Genomic DNA, 22658 nt, shown 5'->3' with positions numbered 1-22658 from the left:
ATCAGTACAGCTCTTGCTGGCTCAGGGTGGGGCCGAAGCCCTCAATGCCCTGAAGGGACTTTATCAATTGCCCTGGCCACAATCAATTCGTTCTCTCCTTTAAGTTATTTTATATTTTCCCAATTAGTCAAATGTTGTTGTATTATATTAATTTATATTAAATGATACCTCACTGGAGACACAGCTAGTGCTTGGACCAAAGACTGAGGAAACTGGGAGCCAAGAGGGAAAGGAAGTCACTTAAGAAAAACTCCTCAGTCTCTGGACCAATCAGGCTGTGACTAAACCCAGCTGTAGCCCCTTCTGTTGAAGCTACAGGAAAACTGAACCATTTAGTTTTGAGATAAAGCCTCAAAAATTCAATGGCCCTAAAATACAGAAAGGTGCTCAGGGATTTAATCAAAGCTTTCTCCCCTCCTGCTAATAAAAATTCTGCTACAGAGGAAAATTGTGTCAAAAATTATCTTTGTTCCATCCTGAACAAAAGATTTAACACTGACTTGGAACTGAATTTGAAGTGAAGAATCCTCATGCAATGGCACATGGATAGATCATTATTATGAGGCTGTTCAGAACCAAAAAGTATCTTACCATTACACTACCTAAATTCCACCCATCTCAAAATATGCTATATAACCTGTTTAACTTAGCTGGCCTGGCCTAACTGTAGCTTTTGTGTCCCTCTAGCCTATATTTTAAATTTTAAATGTTTAGGGATAGATTTTTTAGGTTGTTTTAATTTTTAACTATAACTGTACAGCCTATCATATAATTTGTTTTAATGGGTATTTATAATTATCTAAGTTTGTATATTGTTTTATTGTGGTCTGTACACTGCCCCGAGTCCCTTTGGGGAGAGGGGGCGGTCTATAAATTTAATAAATTAAATTAATTAATTAGATTAAATTAATATGAGCTGGGATAATTTTGCATGAATTCTCTGCACTTTATCCACACAAGAACCTTTTGCCTCTCAACATCCATATAAAAATTTAACAGTATGGACAAGAGTTCACCATGTGTTGATCCAGAGGAGCCTGAAGTGTTTATCCAATGGAGAAACTGTGCTTTACATTTCTAATACTTTTGAAAAAGAATGCTAAGTCAAATAGCCCCATGAAAGAGTGTATGAGTCTGTTTTAGTACAGCTGAGAGAACAGAAAAATAATGGAAATGATTCTGGAGAAGTGATTTCAATATGCTATTGTTATGCTAAATAAAATAAACATCAGGAAAGCAGCCACATCTACTTAACAACTAAGGAATGGGCAAAACTCTCCAAAGTATTCTGGAACATTCCAAGCAAAGTTTTGTACAGGAATAAAATCCCCAAATGTGATTCAGACAAATCATAATTTGTCTGAAATCAAAATATTAATAATCTTTATAACAATAACAATGCTAAGAATTTTTTTAAAATTCAAAGTATTCTTTTTTACAAGGACTAATTTTATTCTAGAATTTTATCAATCAAACTCAGTAAACAGTTATCCTCTCAGCTTCTCCTCCGGTGTTTGGCCTAGAAATAATATTTCAAAACCATTTTCTAGTTAGAGATTATTTTAATTACACAGATTCTCCTCTCAGTTATTCAGACAGGCTTTATGGTTTGATAACTACAAAAATACAGTTTTTAGTAGATACAGAAAAAGAAATATCATAAAAACAAAATCTAACATTGTTTTACTAAAAACATTTCAGTCATTTACAGATGAATTAAAAATCAATTTTACAAGCTTGCTTAAAATGAAATGAATCAATTGTCAAGTGTTGATTAGAAAATACTTATAAAATTCAATATTGCATTATTCCTAAAAAAAACTATACATAATTGTTATCAAGGCTACTTTTGAAATACATAGGGAATAGTGTTGTAGGAGGTACTATTATTTTTAAAAAACTTTTGATTTAAGCACTGAAATGCAGACAAAAACTATTGAAAGAGATGATTGGGTATTGGAATTTTCGAGTTGTTATCATATTTATAGTTTTCCTGAAATCCTTTACTGCTTATTTACATTATGATGCACTGCATCTTTAAAATAGTCGTGTTTAGGCAAGAGGCCAAATGACCACAATTGTAATGATATTATGATATAATTTGTTCTAAAGTAAAATGTGGAAGGATAGGTTTTTTTAAAGTTTCTACAGCTCAGAAAACAAGAAAATACTAGGAAAAAGGATGAGCAAAGAATGAAAAAATTAATGCTATGTTTTATTCAAATTTGTAGTGTAATGGTGGTTTCACAAAATAAAGGGTGGGCGTAATTTATTTTATGTTTATTTAATATTGGTAAGCAAATCGCCACAAGTCTTGTTCAGGCTTTTTTACTTGAACAAGCAAGATGTCCGAGTGCAGGATTTCATACAGTCAGAAATCCTAACAATAAAGTGTTGATGTACTCATAAGAGCTGCCTTCATTTACCACTCTATATCCAAGGATCCCATCAGTGCTGATGTTCACACATCTGCTGATGTCTGTGGGACATAGGCTCTCAGAGAAACCACATTTTCAGTTGCACATCCAGACAAAACACTTAAAAGGCTTGTGTTACATTGGAGCCTGAGCCTTAAAATAAACAGGACTGTCAGATTTTAATTAAATTGTGATGTCCGAAAGTTCTTTTCATGTCCTAAGGCACTGAATGAACACAGTGAATCAAGAAACATAAGAAAACCTTATAATAAACTGAAAAATCGCATAAGGGAATATGTCAGCCACAAAGAACAAATTGTATAATCCACACTGCATAATACTTGGACAACTTTTCCTTTCTGTTATTATAAAGCTTTTAAATCAATAGCATTGATTTAAGGAAAAACTAAACCTGTAATTCTGTTAACAGCCAATGCAGATCAACACAGCATTGCTATTTCTGTAAAAAATCTCTGAGAAAGAGTTTAACTTTTTTCATTTAATTCAGTCTGCATATATTTTTAAAAGCTGAGGAATTACCCACCAGAAGTAATTCTGATTCATGCCTGTTTGTTACATGTAAACCTTCGTGCTATAAGCACATTGGAATTGCTCATTTCTCATGCTTATATAGAAAGCCGACTCTCAACAGTTAATTCAATCCACGTGATAAGGAAGCTTCAAATATTAATAAATGAAGACAGCTTTAACGTTTTATGATGGGATAATAAGAAACATTACCTTCCTTATTGAATTTACCTAAAATGCATAAGTTTTAAGGTTTCCTATAACAACTTGTTCAAAACACTCAAATGCTTCACACTTAGTGAAAAATGTATCATTTACAATCATTTGGAAATATTTAATATCTTTTCCTAGATGAAAAATGTCATTATTGTACATATAAAAATCTGTATACAAAAATATAAATCATTTTACAGTATGAAATCTCACTTTGCTTTACAGGAAACCCCCCCAAATTAAACAACATTGTATTACAGAAAATACTTTGTTGCTGAAATGCTTTAATCTGAGTTCCTGAACACATATATTTATACAAACCACTTACATTCCTGATTTTTAAAAATACTTTAAAAAAAGATATTCTATGGCAATGTCATACAAAGGAAATAACCATGACACCTTTCCTGTCAATTAAAAACAACTCCACTGGAGCTTAAGCAAAGCAGTTAAAATTCTCACTACATTAGTTATTATGAAGAAAATAACTTAGTTCTGCATTTTTTTCTTCCCAGAATGAACATTCTCAAACATGTAAATTGTTCAAGAGCCTCAACATATTTTACAAGGGTTCTACCAAAATAATAGATAAATGAAGTATTTTCATTATTTATCTACCTCATTAGTCTCTTAATTTTTTGACTTCTTAACCTCTAGTATAAAACTTTGTTTTCATAAATTACATGCATACTTTTTACAATATCTGACAATGTAATGCAAGCAGCCAAATGCACATGTGTATTCTACATCTACATTAAGCCTCAAAAGTCAGAAAGAAAATATTAAAATCTGAAGTTAAAGCCACAATAATTAAGTTAATTTTGTCACTGCAGTTGCTTTTGTGTTTGTTGCTTTAGAATCATGACTGGGATTAATTGCTGACTGTGCCAATTTCTTCTCTTTTGAAGCAACAGGTGCCAGTGCAGGCATCACTTTAGTACTTTGTCCTTCAGAATCTAATGACTGATTAGCAGTTTTTAACCCCAGTGGTGCCAATTTGGGCATAGGTCTCCATGACATGTCCGATGCGCCAGCTTCTAAATTAGTTTTCATATAAAGAACGGGAGGTGAAACACTTCTTGTCTTTGTGGAGGATTCCATGCTTTTTCCACTTCTGTTTATTTTTAACAAGTTGGAATTTCTATCCTTGACTTCGGAGCCTAGCATGATTTTTAAAGCATCAGATTGTGATGAAACCTCTCTGGCACTTCTATTGCCAACAGGAAAGTCGTCATCATCCAAGTGAAGTAGGAGAGGAGTTATGGAATCACCATTATCTTGAATCATAGAAAGATCCTTAAAATTCCCACCCACTGTACCAAATTGGAAGGCAGAGCTACTTGCTGAATTTGATTCCTGGTGACTTTCTGTATCTGCTAGAGAAAAGCCAGAACTTAGGGGGTTGGAAAGTTCTGGTATGTCTGAAGCATCATCACTCAGATGCTGATTGAGGAATGCAATTTCATTCAGAAGTGAGGTCAGAGTTTCATCTGTATCATCATTCTCCTCTATATCTACTGAACTGCTCGTATCCATTGTTGGTTCATGAATTATGGAAGCAACTTGCTGCAGTTCCATTTCTGACCCAGAGACCTTGGTTTTATTAATCTGTAGCTTTTGCAATGAGGGATTCTTTGATTTTTGACAATCTCCTCCTCCTCCACCTACCTCTTTGGCCCATGTCTGGCTTCCAGTTAATTCTTCAAAGCAGAGCTTTGTTCCAAATGTTTCTGGGGAGCCCTTTAAACTGGAGACGTTTAGTATTTGTGGAAAACTATATTTTTCCTCAAGCAGATCTTGTGTTGTTCCAGTAGCATTTCTCTCTTTTTCAGAACCTCCTTCGTTTTTTTTGCATTTATGATTGGATGTTTCCTGAGATAAAACTTTCATGGAAAGCTCAGATGCCTTAGAATCAGTATTTAGCATTGTATAAGGCCCTTTATTTGCATCCAGATTTAAATTCGTTTCTTCTTCAGTAGCTAGTGATGTTACATTCACGATTCTTGGCATCAAGAATGAATCTTCATTTTCTGCTAAGGCCAAACAAAACAAAATCAATCAATCAGATTATTGATTAAAGGATCCCAATCTTATTTCAATCATTCTGCTTGGAAAAGTAAATTGTTTTACATGCAAAAATTTGGGTTACTGATCTTATGCATGCTAACAGATGAGAATGAAAAGTATCTTCCTTCTTTGAAGAAATGTTGACCTGGCCTTGGGAATGGAGAAATAATGTCAGCCATTAAGAAAAGATTGCTCAGTCCCTAGAAAGCGAAAAGACAAAGAAAGATACTCAAACAATCCCACCTTGATTTTCTTTGGTATAAGAAGCAGCAGGAAGAAACTCTGATAAAATTGAAAGAGTCTGTTCTTCTCCTATACAATAATAAAGAGCATTCTTTGGATCCCTGCTTCGTCTATTCATCCCATATTATATTAAAGGTGGAAAAAATTCTGAAGTGATTTATCTTGGTCTGATATTTTTACATCTCAAAAACCTGGCATTTTAAAAAGGGTGCATAGACTTTATATTTTGTGTGTGTGTCGGGGGGGTGTTGCGTGTATAGAACAAAACATAATTGGTAAATACCAGGTGATGGGCTATCACAAGGATACAAATCCTGGGTAATATTGGGTCCCAATTTGGTTTACTAGCAATAACAGCAGCACTTCCCAAGAGATTAGTGACTGATGGCTTCCCTGCCATGATGGCACTTGTAGTTCTTAGGGTTAGCAGGCTCAACTAGTTTGTGTTCACAATGATAGAAACATTCTGCAAGCCCTCCACAGTTATATGAATCAACCAATTAAAAGCACCCATCGGAGTGCTATCATGACCCCAGAATGCACGTAATAAAAGGCTGATGCAGAGAAGCAGTGGCTTTTTTTTCTTCCTTGCTTTTTCAAATGCTGTGAGTTCAGATTTCTGAGGCTATTGGTAATCATGTGGACTACCTGGCCTAAGAGGAACAATTTGAAGAACAGAAGTGTATTCCAGAGAATAACGTCCATGAAGTAATAAAAAATAAAGTATATCAAAAGTGCACAGAAAATGACGAAACTGGTCCCCAGACATGGAAGATCCATGTGATGAAATATCAAACAATGGAAAAACAGAAGAGGAGAAAGGACTGTTGCAAAAGAGGGACCTCAGCCAAGGGGGAAGGGAGAAGCATGAAATTCACAGCTACTGCAGCTTAATTATGCTAGGTATAAGTTGAACATGGCAATTGCTTTGACAGCCTTTCAAGTTTCTATTATATTACCCGATTAGCAAAAGGAGAGAGAGATTTCCTGAGTTTGCTAATCTCCCAGAGGAAATAAACAGTTTAGAGACAGGTGCACACCAGTGGTGGGTTGCAGGCGGTACGCCCTGGTACGGGCGTACTGGAGCCTACCCGGAGCACCCAATAACAGTTCTGGTACGGTGCTCCGGAGGGCCCACCCACCCGTCCGAGCTCCTTACTTTTAAGTGCTTCCGCGCAGACGCACGGTGCATACAGCAACTGTGCGACGTTCCGCTGAGCAGCTGGAGTGTCGCAGAACCTCATGGAGGCAGTAAGACGCATGCGCATGCTGCGCGTGTCCATGTGGACGCTGCCGGGCCGGTTCCAATTGTACCGGTTGGAATGGGATCCGGAACCCACCACTAGTGCACACATTCATTTTGGATGAAAGAGACCTTTGCCATCAAAGGTCTGCAAATCCTTAGTCCAAACCCAACTCTTGAACTGCAGTTATGCATTGCAGCACAATCCGTCATCATAGTTAGCAGGAGAACAACTGGTAGCGATCAACTGTTTCATAACATGGACTGTCTTAGCATGGAAAAGTAATGATCTCTCACTTAATGTCAAAAATATAAATCAAGGAGGAAACTTTTGTCCAAAGAAAATACTGGTATTTTGCTAAGCCGGTTTGAAAACGCCTGTTTCAAAGGGAAAGAGTAAAGTTTTAGCTGTCATTCTTTTCCATGGGAGCCAAATATAAATACTGATAAACTGTGAGGTTAATCAGATGTAGCCATGTGGATTGAAACATTGACCCTAAAGACAGAATACCTGAATACCTATCCTATACTTGAGTATGCACTTAAATTTGACTTATTAATATAGAATGAAGCAAAATATTTTAACACTGAACATGTTTAAGGATATTTTTGAACAATGGACCCAGAAGTCAATTTTAAGAGTGTCTGCCTCTATAAGCTAGACTGCATTTAAACAACGTTATGGAAGAACAACAAGTCTTACCTGAATAGATTGAGACAGATATGAAGGTGGATTTAAAAATAACAGGCTACAAGATTGATACAGGTAAAGATGCTGCACTGGACAGACAACCTCACCCCCCACCAAAAAAACAAAACAAAAATGGTTAATGCTATTAAGGGATATAAAAAAAGAATAAACAAAAAAAAGCAAGTTGGGTAATTTTCCTCTGCTCGATATACAAAAGAGGCTTGTTAAAACTTTGAGAAGAGCCGTGGTGGCGCAGTGGTTAGAATGCAATACTGCAGACTACTTCTGCTGACTGCCGGCTGCCAGCAATTTGGCAGTTCGAATCTCACCAGGCTCAAAGTTGACTCAGCCTTCCATTCTTATGAGGTCAGTAAAACAAAGACCCAGGTTGTTGAGGCCAAATGCTAGCTCTGTAAACTGCTTAGAGATGGCTGTAAAGCACCATGACGCGGTATATACAGTAAGTCTAAGCGCTATTACTATTGAAGAATTCTGTGAGAAGGACAAAGAAAACAAAAAGAAATCAAATTTTAGGACTATTGATGGAACTAAAGTCAAGATTGTTAAAAGAAAAAGGAAGAAATATAAAGTTGGTTTATTTGATTAAGGTTAAATAATTGGTTGTTATCTCTGGTAACTTTTAATGGGATTATGCTGGTCAAGATTGAAATGACAAAGCTTTAAGGATTTATATATAAGTAAAAGTTAGAATATTGTTGTATTTTAAGATGTGATAAAGTCTAACATTGTTTATATTATGATGAAGGGGAAATAATTTCTTCATATATTTGTTTTGTTTTACTGTATCCTTACTTTTTGTCTTTTGTCTTTTCTTTCTTTCTATTTTTTTATCTCTGCATGGGGACTACCTATAGATGAGACAAGTGATAAAAGTTTCCACTTTGGGGACATGGACAATTTAGTAAGCTTCATGCCAGAAGCAAGGCTAGGTTCAACTTATTTTTTCAGTTGTTTTCTCATCTTACCTGACTGCTCTTTCTCATCATTGCCCTCCGTTTCTGATTTAACTTTGCCTTGTAGAAGTGTGGTAGGCAGGGCAGCAACCTGTCTTGGCACCAATGAGCTTCTGAATGCCAGAACCTGGCCATTTGTAGTTACTAAAAGGTTGGCATTGGCTAATGTTATAGAAGGAGGTAGGTCTCCTATAATAAAGCAATAATAAAGAAATGTTGAGATAAGTACATAAATAACAAGGAATATTATTTATATTGGCATTCCTTTTACATTTATTCCCATAAACTACAACTGTTTTTCTGTAACACATTTCAGACCACACTGAATTTTTTAAATATCAAAAGCAAAATAAATAAATAAAATAAATTGTTAAATCAACTTTGCAATACCTTTATAGTATTTCATACACTGCAGTGGCTGTTGTGATAATTTATTACCTTACTATGCTGATAAATAAAGTACAGGCATCCTTGGTTTATGACAATAATTGGGACTAGAATTACAATCACTATGTAACAGTCATAAAGCGTAATGTCCCTTGATTATGCTACCTAGTTTGTTTCCAGCATTAAGTGATGACTTCACATGATTGCGATTTCCAATTTCCTGCTGGCTTCCCATTGACTTTGCCTGTTCAGCAACGAATGTCAGGATTTTGTGTAGATCAATTATTCCTGTGTTTCTTTAGCCTACCTGTGACATTTCCTTTCTTGGAAAGTATCAATGGTTTTGTACGTTGATTGGATAAGACCACTGGCTTCACCTCTCCAAGGACAGTAGGATCTTTTTCCACCGAAGGACTAGCAGTCTGTGTAGTTTCAATCACCTTCGTAGGATCTGTTTGTTCTTTCTGCTTCCCTTTTTGAGCTGCTACTGCTTTCTGTTTGGCATAAATGTATTCTAACTTCTTCAAGACCACTTCTTGTGTCTTTCCTAGAGATGAAAGTAGAACTCAGGTTTCTCTTTCATAACAAACATGCTTACAAAAGTCTAAACTTCCAAGGGAAATTATATGCTAGCCCAAATGCAATTGTTTTTAGTCTTTCTTTCTCCATCATAAACATGCAAGGGCTCTATATTCTTGGGGACTCCTTATTAATTTTATTTTAATCCTGTCTTTTTATATATAATTCAAGGGTGTGAACCCTATTGTTCCTGTCTCCTACTTTCCCCACAACAACCCTGTGACGTGACCTTGACTGAGAGAGAGTAACTGGTCCAAATTGACTTTCATACCTAAGGCAGGCTCAGAACTCATAGTCTCTGGTTTCTAGCATCTTAACCAATAAACCAAACTGGCCCCTAGTTGCATAATATTACTGTATTAGACAGGTAATCTTCAGCTTACAACCATTTAGTGGTTACAAACATTTAGTGACAAACATTCAGTGACCCTTCTAAGTTGCAACATTGCAAGAAGTGACTTATGACCGTTTTTCACACTTATGATCATTGTAGTATCCCCATGGTCACATGATCAAAATTTGGATGCTTCGCAACTGGCATGTACTAGGGTCATGTGATCACTTTTTTTGATCTTCTAATAAGCGAAGTCAACGGAGAAGGCAGATTCACTTAACAACCATGTTATTCATTTAATATCTGCAGAGATTCACTTAACAAGAGTGGTAAGAAAAGTCGTAAAATGGGGCAAATTCAATTAACAACTGCCTTGTTTAGTAACAGGAATGTTAGGCTCAAATTGTGGTTATAAGTCAAGGACTTCCTGCATGGAAAAAGCATTTAATTATGTTTTATGGTCCTAGCATGAGTTCATAATTTCTTGAAGGTTTTCCTACTTCCCATCTGTGGCAGCTTCCAGATTCTATTTTAGGACCATTCACATATTTTACAACTATACTTCATTTGTAGCACATAACTTTCTTTGCCCACCACTTCAAACTATTCCAGTGATTTACAATCCTAAGAGACAGTTCCGATTTTATTCTGCTCATTCTCTCTGGCATCTCACCTGAAAGTGCAGATACTTTACGAACCAAGGTATCCTGCGTGTGCAACAGTAAGTTCTTTTGTCCTGTGAGTTTGTCTGCTTGATCTGTCAGACCCTGGATCTCTTCCAAGGCCTGAAAAACAAACTATTTTTAGATTCCAGAAGAATATATCTGAGCAGAAATGGCTTCTCATATTCATATCAGTAAATTATTTGAAAACTATATTGAAAGGAATTAAAATTAAATAAAATATGTTCCAAGTCATATGCTTGCACAAAGAAGGGAAATTATACAGATTTTGTTTTAGCCAAAAATGCAACGAGGAAACAACCAATTGGTTAGACAAAATCTCCAATTTTAGTTCATGAGTCATATAACAGAGTAACAGAATTGGAAGGGACTTTGGAGGCCTTCTAATCCAACCCCTGTTCAGGCAAGAAACGTATATCATTTTAGTCAAATGGTTGTCCTATCTGTTTTTAAAAACTTCCTGTGTTGAAGTACCCACAGCTTCTGGAAGCAAGTCATTCCACTGATTAATTCTTCTGTCAGGAAATTTCTCCTTAGTTCTAGGTTGTTTCTTTCCTTGATCAGTTTAGTTTCCAGCCATTGCTTCTTGTCCTGCCCTCAGATGCTTTGGAGAGTAGGTTGACTCCGTCTTCTTTGTGACAGCCCCTTAAATATTGGAACTCTGCTATCATGTCACCCCTAGTCCTTCTTTTCATTAAACTAGACATTAGGCATTTCAAGATATTTTCAAGGAAGGTTTTTTTTTGGGGGGGGGGGGATCCAGAAAAAAACCAGATAACTAAAAAGTATTATTTTTAAAAAGTAACACTGAAATTAGAAACAGGTGTGGCATTGCTTAGCTTCCAATCTCCAATAAGCGTACTGAGCTTGAGTCAATCTAGACTGATCTGAAAATATTACGTGTAACTGAATCCTAGTTAGTACTTAGATGGCTCTCCAACAAGGAATACCAGTACTGCAAACAAGATTGGGAAATTTAAAAAAAACATATTGGAAGAAGACTGTTTCCATAAAAGCTAGAGATATATCCAAAAAATCACCAGGAATGAGCCTATCTTGAAAATGGCTTGAAATAAACTATTATTTCACTTGAGTTGGGTGGCCAATAAATTTATGTAAATAAATAAGCAAGCTTGCATAGTATTAAATAAGTCTATTACTAATGTTAAGCAAGATTTTTCATCTCTACTGTACTTAAAATCAATTCTGTCCAGTATTTTTCTTTTATATGGAAATATGAATATAAAATACTAACTTGTTTTAAAATGAAGCATTTTGAAACCTTTGGAAAAGCCTGAAGTCCTAATGTTGCTTTCAATTTTTCAAAGAGTCCTCTCATTTCTTTTCGACGTCGACGTTCGTTTGCTGTATGTGTTTGCCGATAGTTAGCAAAGGCCTGCTCCTCATTCTTTAGCTTTTTGTTGAGAAACTCCGATTGCTACGAAAAGACAAATCTGCTCTCATGAACAGTTTAAAATACAACATAGTAAAACTGTGATTCTTATAATTAAACAATACATGGTAGAAATGCACCTTGCATCCATCAGGCTTAAATAATTTTTTCAGGATCATAAAAATTGGGGTTATCTTAAAGTGGCAACTGACTGGAAATAAGACTTATTCCTGAAGACCCTCATGGGTGTGTGTGGAGATCAAGTCCTTAAGCTAACGCTTACTGTTTCCTTAGAGTCCTTGTGGGCTAGATGGAAAATCTCCATGAGCTGGGCTGGGCCAAGCTGGGCCTGTTACCGGAGATTGCCAATGTCTGCTTTGTAACAATCAACACTAAGAACCATCTCTAAATTTCCTCACAGCTTTCTGTTATGTCGCTTAAAGCACATATAAGTAGACTTCAACTTTTGATCAGTTCCTCAGTGACCATTCAAAATTACCTGTCTTTGCAAAACAGATTTACAATCTTCCCAAATCCATGCCTTGCAGTCACATGACTGCATTCTGGGCACTCGGCAACCAACCCATATTTATGGCTGTTTGTGACATATGATCATGTGACCCCTATTTATGTTTTTGCTAGTTTTTGGCTAAAACTGCTCTGTAACAAACAAGGGGTCTATTTAACAACTGCAGTGTTTGCTTAACAACCCACCACAAAAAGGGTTTTATAATCTAGCATCATCACATGCTGACCAATCTATGTCCATCATGACTTACAACTGAAATTACAGGATTAGTTATAGTCATAAATCAAGGACTACATTTATTCACCCTCCCCTTACATTGCTGATGTTATATTCCCACATGATTATCGGCAGAAAAATATACACAGATATTGACAAAACTTCATGGAAAGTAACTTAGCATGATACAAGTTAGTTAACTGCTAATATCAGTTTATTCTGCCTTTAGAAATAGCTAAGAATAAATTAGTGAATCTTTACAATGAGACTATCCTTTACTAATTAAACCCAGAAGAATGAACATGACTGTACCTTATGTCGCTTGGTAGTCTTATTAGAATGGTTATGAACCAAGTGCCTGATAGAGAAAATAAACAAGTTTAGTTCCTGGGTTTTTATTCTGGCATTGCCTGAAACTAACTGAAGAATTAAAATATAAAACATAACATAGAAAATAAACCTTGAAAATATAATAAGCCCAATCAGTTTAAAAATGCCAAAAGCAATTTATCCCATCACAAAAATAAGCCTGAGACAGAATGAAAGCATGGCTGAGTTATTCTCTACTGAAGTTATATTCTTCAGGATCAGCTTTCAGAAGTAAGAGCACTCTTGTGATGGTGATGGTCCTAGAATCAAAAAGTGGTGTTGAGTGCCTTCTGTTCTACTCCCTGATAACAAAAGTGTTTCCCTGCTGTTCTAGTCTATTTCCCATGCTTTAGATCAACTACTTTAAAGTGCTGACAGAAGTTATTTGATGTTACAGTGTCATCATTACCCTGATTACACGTATTTTTACATCCTTTCACCTAATAATCCAGATATGACTTTAAAAAAAAACTTGCAAAAACCTGCCCATTTCAGTTGTGATCAATTCTCACTTGAGGTCAAGTGAACATCTCTGATAGAAGAGGTGTGCACTTTGGTGTTTTGAATCAATTATTTTATTGGGGATTAAGAGCATCTTATTTCAGTTTTCAATGTGCTTCTTGCTGTTCATTCTGGACAATAGCCTAATATCTATTCTCTGCTAATCACCAGGATAAATTACTATATTCCTTTTCAAAAATTTCAGCTAGTCCAAAATAAAAAAAATACTTAACTATTAGCTGATACTGGTCAGTGTAATCAGATGATGCCGGTGATTCAGCAACTGCCCTGGAAAACAACCTGTTTCCAAACTGAGTTTGAAGTGTTGGAGTGTAACTTTAAAAGCCCTAAATTATTTGGAGGCAAAGTTTCTAAAATAATTTTTCTCACTATGAAACTACTTAGACCCTCATTTTAAAAAGGCCTCCCCTAAATGCATTCCCTTAAAATAATTTAGTTAGGCAGACACTCTCCATTTGATATCCTGTTAATAGATGATATTTCCTAAGGCAGTTTTCCTTTTACCATATTGTTTGTTTCACCTCAAGGGAAAAAACATCCCGTATTTTAAGATTTAGATCCAGCTTTGATGTTCTTAAGATTTTTAAATATTTAACATTCTGTTTCCTTCGCTTAGTGTTGCTTATTGTTTATGTTTATTCTTTTTATGTTACTTCCAGAAATGTTATTTTTTTGTTACATGTGGAAATTAAATATACATTCTACCATATGCATTAAATAAGCTTCAAGCCTTTGTTTTAAACAGAAATGTATCTTTAAAACAACATGGAAGATTCCCCCTTCTACTATATTAATGCTCATTCAGATAAGGAAAACTGTATTTAGATAAACAATCACACAACAAAAGTCAGAGTTTTCAACTATAAAATTACAAATAAAATTGCTCAATTTGGGTTTTCAAAGGAATATGCTTACAACTGTTTGGACAACAAAGCATGAGCAGCTGTAGCCTTCAAGCGAGCAAGATTAACTTTTTCTGAAAATTCCTCCACAGTCTCAATGTCCACATTCTCCTCAACTTCACTGGATTCACTTCCATTCTGTGACAAAGTAATGAAACACAGTAAATTCTATTGTCCCAGTCATGTAAACTATTTAATATCAATTAATATAAGAATCTACACTTTAAATAATTAATACAATTCTCAACAATTTTCTAATGTATACCAAACTGTTATGGCTATATGTCATTTTAAGAAAATAGCTATAACTACGGTATCAAGTCAAGATTTAAATAACTGAAGATCTAACAAGAGTCATTCATAGTACCAACACCACTATCATAAGATTTACATTGCTGTATTTTAGTGTTAGGTAGCCTATCAGAGTACTGATGGAATAATCATAGCCAAGAGATTACAATGTTGAAAAAACAATTTCAAAGAAAGAAAGGCGAATGATGGATGTAGACTAATGAAGTTCAAAATACTTAAGCTAATTAGAAACAGTAAGTCAGTGAAATAGATTGATGGTTTTACATTGATTTATTTAAGTTGGATTTCCTATATGCTAAAGCACCCATAAAAGCAATTAAAACATAACAAAAAGCTTTAATTCCTCCAGTTTTATGAGATGGGGGGCTGAACTTTACAGGGGTTGTTTCACAGTGGCATTAAGTATCCCAATTAACATACATCTGTTCGAAATTATATTGGTCCCATCATACTGGCTTTCCTTCACCTTTCAAAAACTGAATTCTTTTGGAAGAATTGAGCCCATGGAGGATGAAATGCCATCAGTTATTACTGTTATTGCTACTTTTATTTTATTTTAATTACAAAATAGGTATTTTACTGTATTTACTATAAGAACCATGGTGGCACAGTGGTTAGATTGCAGTATTGCAGGTTAATTCTACCAGCTACCAGAAGTTTAATCCTGACTGGCTCAAGGTTGTCTCAGCCTTCCATCCTTCCAAGGTCGGCAAAATGAGGACCTAGATTGTTGGGGGCAATATGCTGACTTTGTAAACCACTTAGAGAGGACTGTAAAGCACTATATAAGTCTAAGTGTTATTGATATATTATTGATTGCCTTGTATCTACTATTTCTAATTAAAGTTTAGCCTATCTGCCATCCAACTTTCTTTCCATTTCAGGTATATCATCTTTCCTTTATTTTTTCTATGTTAACACTGAAATCTTTTGGGTCACTGGATATCACCCGAGTTCGCCTTTCATGAAAATTAGGTGGGCTTTCCCCCCCAATCCTCAGGTTGGCTTTTGAGGCTAGAGAACTATGACAGTTATGAAAAGATTTTCACATGGACACAGTAGTTGTTCATTTGGATACTTTCTTCCATAGTCAGTTTCACAGTCATTCCATTAGTGGATTAGAAAAATCACAAATGAAGAACTGGTTACTCACATCTTTTTGTAGTTTTTTCTGTGGCACTTGTGAATTTTTGCAAATAGGATCCTGGCTCATTTGATCTCTTATTCCTTCAGAACTTGTGTTCTCAGAAATGTAATGGTTCAGTGAGAGGTGCACCTTGATGCATGATATGTATAATGTGGTATTCCTGACAGATATTCTGTAAGATCTTGAACAGGGCTCCATACAGAAATGAATTTCAGAGGCCACAAAGCAGGAGTGAAATTCAGCAGGTTCTGACAGGTTCTTGAGAACCAGTAGCAGAAATTTTGAGTAGTTCGGAGAACCGGCAAATGCCACCTCTGGCTCTAGTATTAATTATGTTCAACATATTTTGCTTCTCTAGGGACTATTTAGTGCCTATAGATAGATTTCTAGTAAAAACCTATCAGCAGTCTGCTCGGTCCCTGCTATGAAAAGCTCTTAAGGAAGCCTTTCACATTTTAGCTACCTGTTTGGCCATTGGCTGCAAGACATTGATTCTTTGGTGGATATTTCTCTGATTACCTGTCCCTATTTCTTTGGCCTCACCTACTGGCAATCAAGATCAGATCCCCCAAAGGCTCCTCCTTGCTTGGTAGAGAAGCTATTTCAGGAAAGCAACTATTCCAAGAGCTGTCATGATGGTGGAAAGCACTTGGGACAAAAGTAAAACATCCACAACCTTTCCAAGGATCCTTCAAAGTCAAGAGTGAAAGGGTTTTAATCCTGCCAATTTGAGATAGCATTCAAATAGTAGCTGTAGGCATTTCAGCAGGACATGTATGGACAGGGAGGGGGTGGAATTAACAATAACTTTCAGAAATATATTAATTAAGGTTGACTGCATTTCCATCTCATCCATACATAATCAACTATCTATTTTGGGGTGCTAAAACTGACCTTGAAGCTGATTCTAATTATATGTACAAAACTAAACTACAATGAGAAAGACAATGGAAATACTGTAATATCTAAATCCTAATTTTCTGTTTTGAGAGATATATAACCTTTTCAAATATCAAGCATCATTTTGATTGCTCTGTTAGACAATTATAAGATTAGTTTTATATTTTTGAAATTTGTGAATATTTTTTAATTTAAAAACTTAAGATGCTTACCAATACTTCGATGTTTACTGCATCCTCACTTTGATATCCAAATCCTTCATCAACCCTCTCATTTGCAGATTCTTCTGTTTTTTCATCTTTTTCTGTATTATCCCGGGTAATATCAATAAGAGGGGAGGATTTTTTTCTGTGACTCTTGATTTTCCATGTATTTTGTTTTGAGGTTCTTCTTAATTTCTCGGCAAGTTCATCAGCATCCACGTTGATTTTATTTTGTACAACTAAGGATGGTCTGGATATTTTGCCACAAGTTTTACTAATTTTGTGTTCATCTTTCCTATTTCGATTATCTTCTTGTGTATCTTTAATACTTTTTTCATAGCTAGAAAAGTGACGGCTACTTTGAAAATCAGTATTTTTTTCATATAAATCTTGGTGAGTACTACCCAGGTATTCATTTCTTAAGATGTTATTTTTATTTTTTCCAATATTGATCTTGACCTTCTCACTTACTTTTTCTTTATCCTTTTCTTTAGACCCAAAGTCACACTTTTCCTTCATGTTCTGTCTTGGCAATTCTGGATCTTCATTTTTCCATGGATCTAGACATGGTTTAGTCTTTGTTTGCAGCTCTTCGGTATTATTTAGGGTTTGGGGGGACTGAGCTGGTTTCCCTGGTTTCCCCCAGGACTGTTCAGTAATCAATCCTGTTTTTGTATCTAATGGTTTTTGTTCAGCTTTTTTTGATTCAGTAATTGGATTTTGTGTTGACGTTTCTTGTAATAATATATCACGGGCAAGAACTGCAACTTCATTACATTTTTCATTAGGATCTGAAATTTTATCTAGGGGGTGTTCATCATCTTTGTCTTGATTTTTTTTCTTAATCAGTGCTTCATTTTCTTCACATTTTTGCTTCTCACTGGTATAGGAGTGGTCTGATTGTATATTAGCCTGCAACATGTGAGAAAAACCTGGTAACTTCAACATTTCAGCATCCTTTTCCATTATTTCTGATATATTCCTGTTACATGTTATTTCTTCAGAATGGAAGTCTGGATTATGAAGTGGTAGTTTGTTTTCTTTTAATTTACTAATTTCCGAGTCAGTAATTTCGGCCGTTTGTGAACATATTGGATCTTCTTCTAGATTATTGGCACTGAGCTCATTTTTCTTATGTGAAATTTTAATCTCAAGAGATGCAGCTTTCTTTGCAATGGAACTTGAATCATTCTTCTGCCCTGGAAACTGAAGCAAAGCAAAACTGCCTGACTGTAGAGATATTAGATTATTTATATTGCTTGATAGCCCACTGGCATTACACTTTATTTTAGACTGAGAACCTGTTTGATCGGAATTGCTTTTTATTCCAGGAGGAGAAATTCTCAGAGTCAAAGTACCAACTGGGGACACAGAACCTGAAGAATTAACAGGTGTTACTTGAGTTACTGTAGCACAATGCACAGCTGTAGTTCTAATGTCCTGTAATGTCCAATTTGTGACAGGGGATTCCGAAGCAGCAGAAGTGTCCTCAATGATAGAAGACATAAGTATAGTAGAAGGAGGCACGGGCAACAAAGAATTAGTACTATTAGGTGACACTGTGAATATTGAAGGGGACTTATTGGTAGGTGAAACAGGCGTAGAACAGGGTAGGGATGATGAAATTGCAGTTGTAGAAGGTACAAGTGTAGTAGAAGAGGTTGTGGGCAACAAAGGAATGTCAGTAGAAGAGATCATGGACGAAAGTGAAGATGTTTCAGCAGAGGGGGAGAAAGATAAAGCATTAGAGGGCATGGACAGCACTAAAGAGGACTCGGGGGATGGAGTTTGTGATAATAGCGCAGTGGTTGTGCTTGATGTCCCAGATAAAACAGAAACGTTCTCTGCAGTTGAGAATTCAGACAAAACTGAAGGAGATGTAGACAGAATTGAAGTTGTAGTAGTGGAGGTCACCGATGGAACAACAGAAGCTTGACATGCAGCTATTTCAGGAAGCTTAGAAGGGCCAGGAAGTCGGATTCCTACCACAGAGCCTATAATTAAAAAAATTAAAATATTATTTCTTGCTAAATACTTAATCCACCCTCTAACATAAGCATTATTTTTAATGCAATATCAACTCCAAGGTATAAATAAACAAATCCTGATCAGATATCTTCCCAGAACTTTTTTTAGGTGGTCATTTTACATTCACACAAGCAGATGTTGTACTTCCACAGGTTACTGTTTAGAATGGTCCTTCCTGAGCTGCTTTTTGCAGAAAGTGAAGCCAATTTCACGGACTATTCTCAATGCAGTGCCTCTTGCTTTTACTTCAATTCCTTAATAGCAGTAGCACTTAGACATATACCGCTTCATAGTGCTTTACAGCCCCCTCTAAGCGGTTTACAGAGTCAGCCTATTGCCCCCAATAATCTGGCTCCTCACTTTACCCACCTCGGAAGGCTGGAAGGCTGAGTCAACCTTGAGCTTGGTGAGATTTGAACTGCCAAATTGCTGGCAGCCAGCAGTCAGCAGAAGTAACCTGCACTACTGCACTCTAAGCACTGCGCCACAGTGGCTCCTAAGCCAGAGATTCTCAAACTTTCTCAGTTCATGGCACTCTTAATGTCTCAATATTTTTTTCATGACATCCCTAGATCAAATTTGTGAACTTATTTAATTTTTCATTTATTCTGTGGATATTTTTATTGCTCTAATTTTTCAATTTTTTTTTAAATTTTAGAATTGTATGCTGCCCAGAATCACTCAGTTGAGTTGTGTGACTATAAAAATTGAATAAATAAAATAAACTAACTTAAATTAGCAATTTGGGAGTGTTTGAAAGATTTCCAGTATTGGAAATCTTGCAGGACACCATTGTGCACACTTTGGGAAACATGGCCTTAAATTACAGCAGATATCCTTAATGGTAGGCAAAATTACTTTGACTGACAAGAGATAAAATTCATTTCAAACAAAACTGGACAGAACTGCCTAGTTACAAAATATACCTCTTAAAAACTTGCATTCAAGATATAATGCTACAAAAACCTCTAACTATATTATAGACTTTTAAACTGTTATATTTTTGAGGCTTTCGGCTATTAACCAAAATAGAAGCATTCACAATATAATAATTTTGATCAAAATAATGAAATCTTTAAAAACATAACCAAAAGAGAATCCATGAAATAATTAACATTTTGATAGTAACAGTTAAGTAATAAATTATAAATTAAGCGTGCCCTTTTGAAAAAGACAGCAGACACAGCTCAAACAGAAGAACCACCAACTTATTGTACTTTCCGGAGTATAAGACGCCCCTTTCCCCACCCCCTAACAGTGGGTGAAAATGTAGGTGCGTCTTATAAATCGAATACAGGTGTTTTTTGCCTCCCAAATCCTCCACGTGCCACATTTTCACCCTCCCCGGTCCCCAGAAGCACTCTGCAGTGCTCTGCACATCCCATTTTCACTAAAAAAGGGGGCCGTTTTTGGGCTCCCAAGCCTTCAGTGCGTAGCATTTTTTCCCTCCTCAGCCCCTGTGTCAACTCGTAAAGCATTTCCATATCTGTTATCGAGCTAGAAAGCCAATGTATAGAAGTGTCTAAAGGAATGGAAGAAAGATCATATTCCATTAATGGGAAGTAATGATACAGCAAGGGGAAAAAGAGATATTCAACTGCAAGACTATATATTGGAAATATTCTTTTGGATTCATTGGGAGAAAGCAACCTTCTAGATGTTAATGACACAATTATTCTTCTGGGGAAGATGTATCTATCACTTACCCACATAATTTTAAAATGGTACACACTATTACTGAATTCTTCCAGGATGATTTTGACTACTTACTCTGCCAAAGTATCATTTCAAATCTCATGACCCCTGGACACTGTACTGAACTTTCTCCCCCCCCCCCTTTGTTAGCATGTTATTTCTTTTGCACTAATACAACTTTCATTAAAGGAGTGTATTTACTTCTAGTAAAAAGTACTGAATGGGAGAAAACATTCTCAGAAGGCCAGGAATATATTAATCAAAACTAAATTTTCCATTCTAGATGGTGGGCATAATCCAGCAAATCCTGGGGAAAATAAAATTTGCGAACACAGCAGGAACATATGTTCCCTTTCAGATGAGTTTTTTTTAAAAAGAAAGGGGATAGCTCCCTTTTGCTCTGGGTTTTGTTTTGTTTTTTGGCTCCCATTACAATTGCTCCCCAATTTGACTCCTGCCTTTAAGAGCGGTTCCCTAATTTAGGGAAGGGTTGACACAACATTAAGAATTGTGGAGAAACGATTTAGGAATTGAAACTGAAGAACTCCAGGAGGGCCAATCCAACCACTTTCCTACACACACACACACACACACACACACACAGTACATAAGCACTTATTCATTAGAAGTTTATTATTTTAATATACTAAAACTAGAAACACAAATAGAGCAGGATCTGCTAGTTCAAAATTACTTACACAATCGCATACAATAACAGTAAAATATTTGCTGTATTCTGTACCTGGATTACGGAGCATTATGGGCTGTAAACTGGACTGTGCTCCTGAAGTTTGAAGCTGTTGCAAGGGAACAAGTTGGATAATCTGACCATTGGGGTGTCGGTAGAGATTGACAGCACCTGGATGTCTCAAAGGTTGTAAAACGACTCTTTTGCCAGAAGCAAGTTGCATATTTTGCGAAGGTTTCAAGGTAGAAGAACACTGCTGTACTGGAATCAAAATAAATCGGGTTCCCATACGATACTCTGCTCCACGAGGCAAACCTGGAGGACTTGTAGCACCTATATTATTGCAGGAAGAAAAACCATTCTTCTTATCCAATTCTTACTACTTAAGATTTGCAGACTATTTTACAAAGTTGAGATGCAAATTTTTGCTATAACTAGTGCTTCCCCAAAAAGATCAAAAACTTTAGATCCATTTCAGGGGATTTAATGGGACAAGATGTGATTTTCAAATTGAGATTGAAACATAATAGAGGGGAGAAATAAATTTTCGTACCAATTATAACTAGTAAAATACCGTATTTTTTGGAGTATAAGATGCACCGGAGTATAAGATGCACCAAGGTTTTGAAGAGGCAAATTTTTTAAAAAGTAGGTAGGTAGAGGGAGAGAGAAGGAGAGAGAAATACAGTAGGTAGGTAGGGAGAGAGAGTGAGAGTAGGTAGGTAGGTAGATAGAGGGATATATATAGAGAAATACAGTAGGTAGGGAGAGAGAGAGTAGGTAGGTATGTAGCTAGAGGGATAGAGAGAGAAATACAGTGGGTAGGTAGGGAGAGAGAGAAAGAGTAAGTAGGTAGGTAGAGGGAGAAAGAGAAATACAGTAGGGTAGGTAGGGAGAGAAAGAGTAGGTAGAGGAATAGAGAGAGAGAGAAATACAGAAGGTAGGTAGTGAGAAAGTAGGTAGGTAGAGGGGGAGAGAGAGAAATACAGTAGGTAGGTAGGTAGATAGAGGGATAGAGAGAGGAATACAGTAGGTAGGTAGGAAGAGAGTAGGTAGGTAGGTAGGTAGGTAGGTAGGTAGATAGAGGGATATATATATATATATATATATATATATATATATATATATATATATATATATATATATATATATAGAGAGAGAGAGAGAGAGAGAGAGAGAGAGAGAGAGAGAGAGAGAGAGAGAGAAAGAGAGAGAGAGAGAGAGAAATACAGTAGGGAGGGAGGGAGAGTAGGTAGGTAGATGTTTCCAGGTGTATTTATCCATGTGCTGGAGAAGGAAATCGCTGACAACCTAAGACTTGTTTCTGTGGGTACCGCACTTGATCAATGTAATTCCCATCAATCACTCTAACTAAAAAGCTTTCCAAAAGGGGGA

General features: G+C 36.1%; 1 protein-coding gene across 8 annotated transcripts in view; it reads right to left on the bottom strand.

The window, feature by feature from the left end:
• Positions 1-1552: 1552 nt before the first annotated feature.
• Positions 1553-22658, bottom strand: part of MGA (MAX dimerization protein MGA) — a 75141-nt gene continuing 54035 nt past the window's right edge. For 7 of the 8 annotated variants that reach the window (XM_081935477.1, XM_081935476.1, XM_081935475.1 and 4 more), the window contains 9 exons: positions 21318-21596; positions 16862-18846; positions 14304-14428; positions 12810-12855; positions 11615-11797; positions 10350-10461; positions 9071-9310; positions 8389-8565; positions 1553-5191 (listed from right to left, as the gene is read on the bottom strand). In XM_081935477.1, the coding sequence (XP_081791603.1) occupies positions 3969-5191; positions 8389-8565; positions 9071-9310; positions 10350-10461; positions 11615-11797; positions 12810-12855; positions 14304-14428; positions 16862-18846; positions 21318-21596 (4370 nt within the window). In that variant the 3' untranslated portion in view covers positions 1553-3968. The remainder of the gene's footprint in view (positions 5192-8388; positions 8566-9070; positions 9311-10349; positions 10462-11614; positions 11798-12809; positions 12856-14303; positions 14429-16861; positions 18847-21317; positions 21597-22658) is intronic. The other variant, XM_081935479.1, reaches the window with a different exon arrangement.

The sequence above is a fragment of the Natrix helvetica genome, assembly GCF_964273705.1.
Source record: "Natrix helvetica genome assembly, chromosome: 1".
Taxonomy (NCBI): Eukaryota; Metazoa; Chordata; class Lepidosauria; order Squamata; family Natricidae; genus Natrix; species Natrix helvetica.
The sequence above is the reverse complement of the archived record's forward strand: the minus strand, read 5'-3'. Positions and strand labels throughout refer to the sequence as shown.